This window comes from Sceloporus occidentalis, unplaced genomic scaffold, assembly GCF_023333645.1.
Source record: "Sceloporus occidentalis isolate IW3139 unplaced genomic scaffold, rSceOcc1.0.p SCAF_6, whole genome shotgun sequence".
Lineage (NCBI taxonomy): Eukaryota > Metazoa > Chordata > Lepidosauria > Squamata > Phrynosomatidae > Sceloporus > Sceloporus occidentalis.
Genome location: NW_028316986.1, coordinates 20,944,103 through 20,958,570, shown reverse-complemented (window position 1 = coordinate 20,958,570; position 14,468 = coordinate 20,944,103). Strand labels below are relative to the sequence as shown.

General features: G+C 39.4%; 1 protein-coding gene across 7 annotated transcripts in view; it reads left to right on the top strand.

Annotated features, from left to right (window-relative positions):
* The window catches only part of SLC8A1 (solute carrier family 8 member A1), a 374,303-nt gene that overhangs the window by 298,243 nt on the left and 61,592 nt on the right, over nt 1–14,468 (top strand). For 4 of the 7 annotated variants that reach the window (XM_089529038.1, XM_089529039.1, XM_089529037.1 and 1 more), the window contains exons 3-5: nt 1,926–2,032; nt 9,997–10,014; nt 12,875–12,943. In XM_089529038.1, coding sequence (XP_089385164.1) covers nt 1,926–2,032; nt 9,997–10,014; nt 12,875–12,943 — 194 coding nt within the window. Of the gene's footprint in view, nt 1–1,925; nt 2,033–2,949; nt 3,054–9,996; nt 10,015–12,874; nt 12,944–14,468 lie in introns of all 7 variants that reach the window. The other 3 variants (XM_089529041.1, XM_089529043.1, XM_089529042.1) reach the window with 3 other exon arrangements.

Genomic DNA, 14,468 nt, shown 5'->3' with positions numbered 1-14,468 from the left:
CCCTGGAGACCTGGGTTTGTTTTCCTACTTGGCCATAAAAACCCACTGAGTGCCTTTGGATAAGACATATTCTCAGACCCAGAAAACCCTGTGAGTGTTGCTTTAGGGTCACCATAAGTCGGAAATGACTTGAAGGCACACAATGACACAACAACAACAACGTCAACACATAAGTAAACCAAACTAATTCAGCGGGTCTGCTCTTGTTAGGATTAACAATAGGATTTGGGCCTATATATGTAGTAGATATAGTTTATAGAGAGCCAACGTGTTGTAGTGGTTTGAGTATTGGATTAGGACACTGTGAGACTAGGGTTCAAATCCTCACTTAGCCAGGGAAACCCACTGGATGACCTTGGTGAAATCACATACTCTTGGCCTCAGAGGAAGGCAAGGGCAATCCTCTGGACAAATTCTCTTAAGAAAACCCCATGATAGGTTTGCTTTAGGGTCACCATGAGTCAGAAATGACTTGTAGGCATATAACAACAACAGTGTACTGTAATAGATCACCTAGCATCTCTTTCTGAACGATGGTCTTTCTTTTTCCCAGCAATCTAACGATGTCTGATTTTCCAACTTGTCTTTACTAATGATACTACCACTTATTTTCCATTTTTCCTCTGCTTTATTTCTTTTACAATATTCCTGACTGGGGATGAAGGCAGCTTTGGCTAACATCCTCTTGACTAGAGGAAAGAGAATGGTGGGCCTGTAGGATTCCAGCTGTTGGTGCTCTGGGCCATATCCCACCTTTCCAAGCCATAATAAATATACTGAATGGTCCAAAAGCTACAGTGGTGCAATACTTTTTACCAGGACATACTGAAACATCCCAAGTACTGAGCAAGCTTACTTGTTCCTAGAAAACCCTCTACAAACTGAAGATTAAACACAACACTGGAGGGATGGGGAACATACTAATGTGCAATGTTGTGTATGTTCTTTAGTACACAAATTGAGTGGATATTTGCACTTTTGAAGCAGAGTGGATTACAGTGGATTCATTTTGGCTTAAGCAGGTATGCGTGCACATCAATGCAGGATAGATTGTAGAACAGTTATATTAACTTAAAACTGAACATAAAAAATTAAAGTGCACACAGATGATGAGGAATCTCACTATGATCACTTGAAAAAGAATCTGAGAAAGCAAATGGCAAGAATACTGTGTGAAAGCTAGTATGCAGGAGAGAAAATCAGCATAACCACTGGAAGATGTGGCAGTCTCCATAGTTCCTGGAGAATCAACTCACAAGAGTCTATAATCTGTTTATGGGACTGCACACATAAAGTAGGCAGCTCTCTGGGCACTTGGGCAAACAGGTAAGATGTACCTGGGCAGCAATACACAACTGGAAGTGTCCTGGGTATAGCAACAGCTGATATCCAGAAAGTATAAATCTATGTGGGTAACAAAGGCAACCATATAATTCAAGAAGGGGAGAGAAACAGGGCCTGGAAACCTGGGGCTGTTACTTCACTAAGGTGAATTAACAATATATAGGTTTACTGAAGAAATTGGAAAAGTTAGTTTGTTTCTCTACAACTCCCAGAATCCTGCTATTACAAGTGCCACTGTGGCTGGTGATGAGATTTTGAAAGCTGTAATCCAAAACAGTAACTTTTCCAAGTTCTGGATTGTGGTAGTGATGCCCCAGAGAAATGGTGCTTGACACGTGTTATATGCCCTCATGGGCTTCAAGAAACTGTCCTACCCTGCAGTGAATTTCAGAATCGGTTACGCACCATTTGGAGTATTGTAACAACAGTGCCATCCCTTCAGCTGCACAATGGAAACTCCCCCCCCCCTTTAATTCTTTGAAATTTTCTATTGTCTTTGCATTCTTCTCTTCTCCCTTTCTCTGGTTTTTCCTCTACCTGCTGTACTCTTGAATCTCTATTCTTCTTCTTTTCTGTTTCAGCAAAACGATATCAATCAAAGTAATTGATGATGAGGAATATGAAAAAAACAAGACCTTCTACATTGAAATTGGGGAGCCCCGTCTGGTGGAGATGAGTGAAAAGAAAGGTGGGGGATCGGCTGTGTGGGGCTTAGCCCTACCTGTATGCACCTGTCCTGATCACTCATGGATGCTTGCGTTGGCACATTCCAGTTCATAGGATCGCAAAAACACACATTCCATTATCTATGTAATTGGGCAGAGAACTGAGTTGCTGACCAAGGAGCTTACCAGTAGTGTGTTCTCAGCTATGCCTTTTCATTACCTCAGACACAATCTACACCAGAGGACACCCAATATTTAAAATATATATACCACATTGTTATGCCTGGCACCTGAATGTAAGCCTTTTGCTTTTGACAGTAAGCTGCTGCAATATGATAAATAGAATTCTACCTAAGAAAACTACCTTTAAAAATTTGATCCACCATGAAGCAAATTACATGGTCTTCTGCAGGCAAGACAATAGCTCTTCTCAGCCATTTATCAAGGTTTGGCACAAAAGGCACCAGCCCATCATCACATGTGTTTAATCTCACAGAATGAATGCCTGAAAAAAGTCTGAATCCACATTGAACTCAATGCATTGTTATAATGAGGATTCCAGGCCTAAACAATGAAAAAGAAATCTACATTTTGATGGATGGTGGACAGATGGATGAATGGACAGACAGAGGCAATGAAGTCCAAATCAGAAGCCAATTGACTGATTAGCTACAAAAACTAACAAAGAAATAAACTAGGGTTTTTTTACTTCTATCAGGACACATAGACATTCTGATCTATCTTATTATTAATCCATACTGGATCAGACATCCAGAACAGAGGTTTTCTGCTCTTTTACATACATAAAAGGTGGGGATGTGTGTCCAGGTCTTCCATTGTCATCACAGTCAACCACCATTTCAACTGGTCAAACTTAAAGCATGTGTGCTTGTGTGTAGAATGCCAACCATTTGTTTGCCTTTGTCTTGTGTTCCCACAGGAAATACATTACCCTTAGAATACTTGATCGTGAGGAATATGAGAAAGAGTGCAGTTTCTACCTTGTGCTTGAGGAACCAATATGGATACGAAGAAGACCGAAAGGTGTGAGAGTAAACCCAGACAGCTCACAAGAAACTGGGACTTTTCTGTGTGTGTGTCTCCCTCCTCTCACAACTTTCTTACTCAGCTTCTACTTAACTTGCCATGACTTCCGTCAAGCTTAGCAATTTTAATTTTGTCTCTCTCTTCCTCTGTCTTTTAAAAAAAAATACCATTCCTATTGGGTATTTTATCCCATTTAAACAATGCATGTAAATTAAAAGTCTACACTAGGTCCTGCAATGTGGATAATATAAAATCCAAATGAGATGGCATGGGTTTTATACCTACACAAATTAAAATCAGAACAGCTTTCTTTCTCATAAAGGTGAGTTCTTACAGTACCTTCTTACTGGGGCTCAGACTTCACATTACAGAAACCCTCTGATGAATCTAGGCCATTAACTGTACACTATCCCCTTACTGTACAGAATTAAGTATAGAGTATCCCCTTAACTGGGACACAGTGTGTCATTGTGGTCTCAGTGTTGGACTAGATTTCAGGAGAGCAGGATTCAAATCTCTATTCCACCATGGAAACCCATCAGAAGACCTTGAGCAAGGCACATCAGAAGACCATGGCCTAAGAGGAAAGCAACAGCCAACTGCCTCTGAATAAATATTTCCTGGAAAGATACAAGAGGGTTGCCATGAGTCAGTCAACCTGAAGGCATGCAACAATATTCCATTAACTGTAACCCAAGTTCATACTGCTGTGTCTCTCTGTGGTCACAGAAGGACCTATGGAGGTCTACCTCTCCCTGTTAGGGATGTTGAAGGCCCTCCTCAGCATTTTCTTGCCTTGTTTTAAAGAAATTTTATTGCAGAGCTTGGAGAAGTTGTCTTTCAGACCACAACTGGCCTTGGCTGAAGGTATCCAAAAAGTAACTTTTCTAAGGTTTGCCTTTTAAAAATCCAGCTCAGGATTCTTAGCAGTACTGGGTGGCAAGGTCTTGCTACCTTTTTAATTTCCCTCATCCTGCTCTTTTTCAACATCATAAAATTGAAAGTAAATAGGCAAAACGTGACTGACAAAACTGGCAAGGCCATGAACTCTGAGCCAGCACCTCATCATAGGTATAATGAAATCTTATGTCATATGTGCAGATCTTATCTCTAGGTCACATAAAACAAATGTTCTTCTAATCATCTACAGATGTATTTTACAAGGAACCCTCTTCTGCTTGCCCTCTTTAAAAATACAGACTTTGAATTAACAGACATTAAGTGGAATTGTTTTGGTTTTGCTGACAAACTAATGCATTACATATGGCATTAAAGTGCAGTTCAACCATAAACTGTATATGTGTCCCGAAATAAAATAAATTGGGCTTGGAATTATAACAGTTTAGCTTCTCTAAAATTAAAAAGCAGCATTGATGCTGAGGATTCAATAATTTGCTGTAGTGCAGTGGACCTCAGATTATAGAACAGATCTCAAACTCTAGACAGGAGAATAGCAGCTGGTGGTTTCTGTGCCAATGGATCTGTGAGTCTCCTCTGGATTATAGTCCAAATCTAAAAGAGCTGTCCAAGGTGCTGACTGTGTTTTGTGGCACCTTAGGTATTTCTTTTAAAGTTTAGAATAAAACCTGTATTGAGGCCTCACTGACATGAAAGCTATTTGCCACCACTAGGAGCAGATCTTCCTAGATCAACTCCCCAATTTGAGATCCAGTACTGTAAGAGATTTTGGAAACTGGCCAATCATGGATTTTTATTTTTACTGTATATTATTGTATGCATCTTCTCAACTGAAGGAGAAGTGCAGTACAATAGCAAAGGCTTTGAATGGCACCTAGACTTATGGAACTGAAACCGACAGCTCACCTATTCCAGCCTTTCTAAAATGTATTTTGTTAAACTGCTATTCCCTTAGGGTGACTCTTCACTGTTTTATTCCACATACAGATCCTCACTTATGTAAGCAGATATGTGCATTTTTCAGATGTCTCTTTTTGTGAAATGTGCTGGAAAGCAGATTCTTTTTTTTTTTTTTTTTTTTTTTTCCTTCCAGACTGGGATGAAAACAAATCAGCCCTCTGAGACCGGTTTTGTTTGAGTTGCTTTCAGAGAATGGAGGGCCATTTATAAAAGTGGTCCCTATCTATGAAATATGTAGATAGATGCATCTCATTTGCATGTCATTCAAATGGGGTGCATAGTCTTTTTTTTCCTTGCCTTTTTTGCCACCAAATATCTGCCAAAACTATTTGATCAGAAGCAACATTGGAACAAAAGAAATATCTGCATACACCAGCTTCTGCCCAACCTGTTGTCTTCCAAGTGTGCTGGTTGGGGACAATGGGCATTGTAGTCTAAAAAATTTGGAGGTCACTGGGTTGAAGAAGACTGAGACACACCAAATGAAACAAAGCCTTTCTGAAATCATTTTCTACTTTTTTACAAACTATGATCCACTTCCAGTTACACAGTATGCACATATCTTCATATGCAGGTGGGTATCTGTGTTAAACCAGAATGAGAGAAGTCCTTAGGTTGATAACGAATAGTAGCAGTAAATAAAACATACTGTTGTTGGAAAACTTGGGGGTCTTTTTAAGTATTTTGCTTTTCCTTTCAAGACAGTTTCTGGGATAGAGCTTTTTTTAGCCATCTCTGACCAAGGCATAAGGCAAGAATGATGACTGTCAGTCAAACTATTTGTTTTTACTCCTCACACCCCACAACAAATGCCAACCCTATTTTAAAGTGTTGTAATCTCTGTGATTTCTCCTCAAGAAACACAGTTGGGCTGGTTTTGTGCAGGTGCCAAGAAAGAATCCCTTGTTAGAGAATCTCTAATAGATATCACATGACTCTTCACAAAATCACTATCTGGGTTTCTGTAGAAGTAACAGAAAGCAATGATAAACCAGCAGAAGTTAGTTATGATTGTAGTTGATTTTCATTTATCAGAGGGCCCTGTGCTCTTTCATTTCCTGCTTTGAGGCTTCCTTGTTTTAACTTCCATTGCAGCTCCTTATGCTGTCATTCCCAAGGGTCCTCCGAATTGGGAGTGGCTCATCTGGTAGGATAAGCAGCCACTTTTTGAAGGAAGGAGTCAGTGGAAGACAGTGGCTTCCATGTTGTTCCATCCACTCTGGCTTTTAGGTTTCATCTGCACTGGAGAAATAATGCAGTTTGAAACTGTTTTAACTGCCATTGCTCAATGCTTCTGGAATTTGTAGTTTGTTGTGGCAGCATAGCTCTCTGGCAAAGAAGGCTAAATATCTCACAAAACTACAAATCCCAGGATTTCATAGCATTGAGCCATGGCAGTTAAAGCAGTACCAAACTGCATTATTTCTGCTGTGCAGATGCAGCCTGTTTGAATGTTAAAGGAGCTATCCAAGGTCCTGAACCCATTTGAGAACTATCTTGGTGTAGTGATTTGAGCATTAGGCTATGACTCTAGAGGTCAGAATTCAATTCCCCACTTAGCCATGGAAACCCACTGGGTGACTATGGGCGAGTCACACACTCTCAGCTCCAGAAAACACCTTAGGTTCACAATAACTAGAAGACATACAACAGCAACAAATTTTGAGTTCAACAAAACCCCAAGAGAATTCACCACTGACCTGGATGAGGTTTTGCCAAAGCCCCAGTTTTTCCATGTCGCTCCTTCGTTTCACGATTGAAGCCTTGGGCAAAAAGGCAAACACGCTTTGCAATGCTGTCCTTCAAATGTTTCAGAACCAAAACTGATCCACGTGACAAGGGACATATAGATGCCTCATTCTCATGTTATAATTCTAGATATGAGAGTGGCTTAAAACATTTTTTTAAAAACCCAAAGTAATAAAGAAAGCTCTTACAGATATCCACTGGGACATATTTTTTCCTCAATCTCTGGCAGAGCTGTCACTGATGCAAAAGTAGGATCCATATGTGGATCCAGGAATTCATGTCACCTAAAAGTTGGGAACACAGAAGGCATTCTTAAAGGTTTGTCTCTGACACCATAGAAATAGATCAATGCATTTGACATTTCCCCACCATTTCACAGCCCATCCCCATGAAATGTGTCTCTTTCCATTATTTTTCATGCTCTTTTTCTTTGTAGTAATGATGTCCTGCTTTACAGATCTGCATTCTCTCTGGCTTCCTGGATCTGGAGCTTTTCTGTGGAAGTTCTCTTTAATTTCATTGCTCATTGTCTTTTCTTCTTCTGTGTTTGTCCCTCTGTGTCTTCTCCACAGCCCTGTTGTTGAATGAGCTTGGTAAGCACTGCATTTCTTGGATTTCTTTTTGGTTGTTTTTTCTTTAATCAGTTGATGCATTTTATGTAAGTTGATTGTTTTGTCCTTTTTTCTGGTTTGTTTCCTTTCTTCCTTTCTCCTTAAATGGTTCTTTCAGGGGGGATTGTTAATGCAATTTAACCAAGTGAAAATAACTGGTGTCATATTTTTCCCTTGAATTTATTCTCAGTATCTCCAGTAGTCACTCAGATTCAGTGTGCCTTTAAACTAAAATCAAGGTATTAAAGATCTGATGGAAATGTATATTGTAGGTGAATTAGACTGTAATTTTTGGAAATATCCTATCTATATAGCTTATTTACAGAATCACAGATATATCAGGCCAAAATTCAAATGTTTGTCTAATACACTGAGAAATAGTGGAGATTTTAGTTAAATAGTGAAGATTTGTAGCATGTGCTGCTAGCTAATGGCCCAAGGCAGAAGCACCTCATCCCAACATTTCAGGGTGAGGGGTCCCACAAACATACTTGGTCCATGGGATGCCCCTAGGTAGCATGATATAGTTCAGGGTTCCCTATAAATAAATTAATGGGGGGGGGGGGGGGCGGAAACCTATCTATTTTCATATGGCAACCGAAGGATAGTAATTATAGGGTCATTTAAAAACAGAATTTGTGGCCCAACAAAAATAGCAGAAGTTCCTTGTTTTTTATCAGAACTTTGTTTCCTTTTGTAAACATAATTGAGAGATTCCAGTTTGTTTGTAAGAAGAGAGAGATTTGGACTAGAGCACTGGTGAGCAGGGAAGAATGTAAATACAGTCAGCCCTTCTTATACACTGATTTTTTATACATGGATTCAAGCATACACGGTTTGAAAATGTTCCAAAAAAGTATAAATTTACCTTGATGTTCCATTTTTTATTAGGGACACCATTTTGCTATGTCATTATATTTAATGGGACTTGAGCATACACGGATTCTGTTATACACGGGGGATCTTGGAACCAAACCCCAGCGTATAACAAGGGTCCACTGTATTCGTTTTTTCATTCTGAAATACTTTCCCAAAACAAGCAACATTGCAATATCATTACATGCATAAGCGTGTAAAATACCACTTGGGCATGTAGTGAACTGAGTATTTGGGCTTAGTGAACTGAGCAAGCGTTTCACAAGATGCACTATATTTATCTCATTGGGATCCATGCATTAGCCTCCCAGTTAAATTATATCCCTCTTTATGAACAGCCTTATGAAAATGGTGGGTCATTCAAAGGCAAAACTCATTGTTTTGTTTGGAGAGCTGATGCCTTTCAGTAAGTATCTTGAGTTCTATCTTCCAACAGACCTTGGAAAGGTTACTTTATTGGACTACAATTCCCCAAATCCACCAGCGAACATGATCATTTTGCCAAGCTAACTGGGCAGTTGTAGCTCAAAAGTAAGTTTTCCCAGCTCTGGTTACAAACTTCATAACTTTTGCCCAGTTATGAGGGCTGCAGTGTAGAGAGTCAGACTAGTATCTCACTGGCCAACTTTTGAAGTGCATTGGAATCAGATCACCTATGTGTGCCTGTTATAGAATAGAGCAAAAGTACAGCTCACATACACACGCTGCTCCCAAAAGGAGCTGCTTCATTCAGTTGAATGGGCACCATGACAACACAGTGTGAAGGAATCTAGGGAGTTCAGCATAATGCTTTGTAGAAAAATAAAATATGTAACAGATCATATACCATCTATTAAGTCCTTTTTTTCTATTTGAGACACAATAATAAAGTTGAAAATTAAATGAGCATACCTTTGCATTAGAAAAAACAAGCATAGGAAGTTGCTGTATACTGAATGAGACCAACCATTCTCCATGGTCTTAGCCTGATGCCTTTCCCAGCTTAACTTGAACATAACTTGGAGATGTAACATTTTGCACCACAACTTCCAGGATCCCTCAGCCTGCTTGGCAAGTCGCCATGTTGAATGTGGGGTCCTGGGAACTGTGGTCTAAAAATAATAAAAACTTCATCTATTTGTACACTGCCTTGAAGATGGGATACAAATTCAATAAATTAACTGGAGGTACTAGGATATGTAGCTGTGGGCTTCTGGGTCCAAAACATGGCTTCCCTGTGAGCTTTGGCAATTAAGAAAAATTAAAGTAAGAAGAAGGATTTTCCAAGTAAGATATATTTTTGAAGAAGTTTACCCATTCTTGGGCATTAGGTGATGCCTGGCCATCACTAGGCTGTCAGGCACAAATCTCCTCATCCTGAATCCCCTATGAACAGCCAATTAAATCAAATGGACAGACAATAATATCCTCAACACAGTAATATCATGCTGCACAGCTTGAATTTCTAGAAGCTACCAAGGGAAGTAGAGGAGATGCAGTGCTGCATTCTCTATAACATCTAAATTTGATCTAAACTGAGCAGGGAAACAACAATGTAGTCCTACCCATTTCAATGGAACTTATTCCAAGGTAAGTGTTTATAGGACTGCAGCCTCATGTTTTCAAGGTTCTCCTACTTGTTGATATAATTTTCTACACGTGGAGAATATTGATAAAAACAGTTTCTTTCTCTTACACATTTGGCATTCTTCCTTGTCCCCCATGGTTCAATGCCCCTGCAAAGACATTTCTAACTCATATTTAGGATGGAAGTCTGAGTTATGTAAGTGACACATACAGATGTTAATATATTTCATTTTTTTCTCTCTTTTCTACCATTCCTTTAGGTGGCTTCACAATAACAGGTATGGATTTTTTTAATTGCCTCTTTGCTCAAATATATGTTTCTACAGTTAGAGTCTTCCTCTGCTGCTTTTTTGTTCTCCTTTTTAAACTTGCTAAGACAGACTAACAAAAGAGCTTTATTCCATATCTGTAAGATTAAGAAGACTTTATGCCAACTGCAAGAACAGATGCAGCGTGCTAGGGATCAATAGTGGGAACTTGCTATAGACCTCATTTCCTATTTACACAATTTTCTGAGGCATCTCATTGGCCGTTGGAGGAAACAAGATGTTGGGCTAAACAGCCCTTGGGCCTATTACGCCAAGGCTTTCCTTATGTTAAAAAGGATAGATTTACTTCGATCTCTTAGAGGCCTAAATCTGGTTATAAATCCCAGCTACAGCAGATTCACTGAATCAATGAGAAATTGATAAATGAACCCTTAGGTGAATTTCACTGATTTTAATGGGTCTGCTCTATTTCAGACTAACAGGTGGATTTAGGTCAGAGAGACATGGACTGTAGCTGCCAAGCCAAATCCTGCAATGGTGCAGAGTTTCTACTTACAAAATATTTGAAGATGCATTAACTTAATGAACATATTAAATATCTCTATACATTCTGAGACATGAGATAGGCAGGACCATTACACTGGAAAAGAAAGTTGACACAATTCACCAGGAACCCTGCACAGGATCTCAGGCCATGCCCCTGTGCTGCACAGTAGGGTCTCAAAACTTGAATCCATCTCTGGAGAGGAAACAGTGCAAAAAAACAGTCATCAGCAGATGAAAAATACAGAGCTGGCATATAACAATCACCAATAATGAAGATACGTCAGACCAGTAGGCATTTCGTTTTGTTTTGTTTATATATTCAAAGCACTTGTTTATTATTACCAGGATTCTTGTGGTGATGCACAACAGATAAAAGTTTTTAAAAGCAGATTAAAACATTTATATAAAAAGTTTTTAAAGCCAACATTATTTAAGAACAAATTAACAGACATTATTAAAAATTGGTTTTCAGGACTAAAAGCTACACAGAAAAATACAATTCTGCCCATCCACGAAAAGCTCTCTGGAGATTAAACCAACCTGACCAGTCCAACTAGCTTGGAAAGGAATTCCATGATTGAGGTGCTATTACTGACAAAGCCCTGCTATATATATTCACCAGCGTAGCTTTTCTAACTGGTGGGACACACAACACCTCATATTCGACACACTCATATGAGAATCTGTCATGTAGTCTTCAGATATCCTGACTCCAAGCCAGGAAAAAGATGGTGTTTCTTTGCTCTGTTAGCTAACATCTTGGCTTTTTCTTGTTTATGTTTTTCTAATGAAGGGAAGTGTTTGAATGGTAAGACATTGTGGTCTCTTTTATGTACACCCAGATTAATATTAAACCCACAAAGTAGTAACTATTATATACACATGTTTTAATCTTTCATTTTCACAAACTTAACATCACGCATAGAGGAAATTTTGAGAAATAGTGAGGCGGTAATGCAAAACTGGGTCTTATACTCAGCACCAACCTCAAGCTAACACTGCCTCCCAAGAACTAACCCAACCTGACCCTGCTTAATTTCCAACTTCACTGGGGCTTACTCCTGAGTAAATATACAAAGTGAAACCAAGTGCTTCCAGAGTTGTGTAATGACACTCTTTCTCATTCAATGAGTGTTTCTGGGGTTTCAGATGCTGACATATTCATCTTAGAACCATTCTGTGCTTTCCTATTTTTTTCCTTCTTTTTTCTGTTTACAAAAGAACCGTTAAGAAGAAAAAGATGAAATAGCTTCATCATGTATTTAAATTAGTATTGCAAGCATACCTCTATCTGGAAAACATCCTAAGTATATTTTCTGTGCTGTGTGAAACATCACCATTCCTTTATATTCCAAATTGTATATCAGACACGAAGAGAGAGAAAGACACCTTATCAATAGAAGTCTTATCTATCAGACTTACTAAAAAAAAGGATCTTTTACACTCTTTATTTTCTCAATGTCTTCTGGAAGACTTGCCAGACAGATTTAAGAATGCTCTTTTATTCTCTACCTGTTGTTCATTTCATGCTTCTCCATCAGTGCTGGACAGGTTATCTGATACAGCCCTTTACTATGGGGGTAAAATAACACATTGTACTTTATGCATTTCTTGTCACTTTGTTAATTTCTCTAAGCAATGTGTTCAGCATAGACATGGCTCTGAGGAACCCTCAAAGAGATTAAAATTGCATAGGAAACAAAGGACAATGATAAAGACTGTATCAAAATGTACAATTTCCTTTTCATTGTAATCATTTTCCCTCTAAATGGGACAGAAGCTGAAAAATTGCAATGGAAAAATAGATTTTCATTAGAAAACCACTGTCTGAAAAGCAGTGGGTTTGAACAGTTGAACTACTTGAAATGTAGGACTTGATTTATAGCTCTGTTTCTTCAAGTAAATGTAAGAAGGCAGAGATTAGAAAAGGGGTTTTGTTGCTGTTGTTCCCAGAATCCCTAAGCCATCATTGCTGTACTGGCTGATAGTTCTGTAGTCCCAAAATTAGCTTTTCTGATCTCTGAAGGCTAGGAAACCCGTAGCTCTCCAGCTTTTGTATTGCAACTCCTATTATCCTTGCTCACTGACTAATGACTGGAGCTGATGGAAAGTGGAATCCAGCAACATTTGGGAGCCAGTCTAGTTGGCCACCTGTGAGTTTGCTGTGGAAATTTATAACACCAATAACCTTATGTGAAGTTTCAATTCACTGACTCATAGATCCGTCACATCTAACAGAATCTAACTGCACAAGAGACTAAATCCGCCACCAAAGCACAATACAGCCTGCTGACTTTTACTTTTTTGCCAATCATTTTGCTAGGCCAACCCGTCTTCAGGAAGGTTCATGCTAGAGACCATCCTTTTCCTTCTACTGTAATCAACATTCAAGGTATTCCAGTTTGCTAGGATTCCAGTTGAAATAATGTGTAACCGATTGCTTTCAGCCTTGTGTACTCCTAGTGTAGGGAATGGAGGTGGATTCCAAAGACAAATTAGGTCGCAAATGGAATAATGGGCAAATTCCTGCATTTTGAATGTTCCCCAAGATCTCCTGCATGCGGCAGACAGTCCACATGGCCCTGCTTTTGGAAAGGATGATTCTGTTTGCTCCACATACTGTAAGCCTGCCAAGAAAGGCCAGCTCTGTCATTAGGCAGAGTGAGGCATGGTCATATTGGCTGAGGATGATTGAGAACTAGAGGAGCTGTACACACGGGTCAACAGGCCCATGTTCCCCCCCAGCCTCAAATCATCCTGTGCAATAACCCCAAACTGGGATTGGGCAGACTGGATGCTGATCTAGCAGTTCCTGACCAACCCCAGCCCAAAAGGCCCTTATTTTTTAATCGCTGGCTGCTTTTGGTGGAGTTTCTGAGAAACTGTGACGTGACACCTGTAGATTGGAACGCCATACGCCCCCTTACGTGCCGCCACCACTACATTCCCTGAAAGGCCCCAATCACAACCTGTGATGGGGGCTCACAATGACAACAGCTCAAAGGCACAGCAGTAATAATAATAGTAATAATAATAATACTTTATTTATATCCCGCTTTTCTGTTGCCAAACAATCAAAGCAGTAGACCAGTGTGTGAATACCCACCTGTTGCCATGCCAACTCAGGTAGGTACCAGGGATGGCAGTGGGCTAGAACAATGCGTGGGATACCACAGGGTTGGCCTGTGGTATCCTGCCCATGAGTTCAGCCTCAAAAAAGTAACTTATCAAAGCTGTTCCTGTTCCAAGTTCTTTTAGTAACATGACCCTTAGACTCCAGCCCTTGAACTTTGCTTTGCTCAGCTTCTCAGTTTCAGTTATGTACCCAGCCAACAATAATGGAACATAGTTTTCTGCCTTCAGTAAGAAATAAGGGAGTGGTGGTGGTGGAAGATATTCTGCAGTTATCATAATGAATAAAAAGGAATTGCTGAAGAGTGAAAAAACGAGAAAAATGTTCTAAAAATTATTCTACCCCACTCTTTACTTTTTTTAAAGCACTCACTATACTCATAATCAGAATGACACACACACATTTTTCCCCTTGTGTACTTGATGGCAAGGGATGAAAACAACCTTAGAGAAACAGTTTGCTGACCGGCCATTTGGGCTGTAACTCAGGTCGAATTTCTTTCTCCTAAAATACAGAGCTCAGCTTTAAGTCTTTTGAAGATTTATGGGCAGAAAAACCAACCCAGCAGTTTTAAAAATCTAATTGCTTTCTAGAAGTCATTTCCAGTTACTTAGTTAATCCTTTATATTACAACCATATAACCATGTAAGTTTCCCCTCAGTTGTCCAAAAGGAAACAAAACATGAAGGTCGGCAATAAGATTAAAGGGGGAAATACCCAAGGAAGACTTAAGAAACACATCCTAAAGTATTTTTCCTGTCTAACTTCCACTAAAGTTGTATTT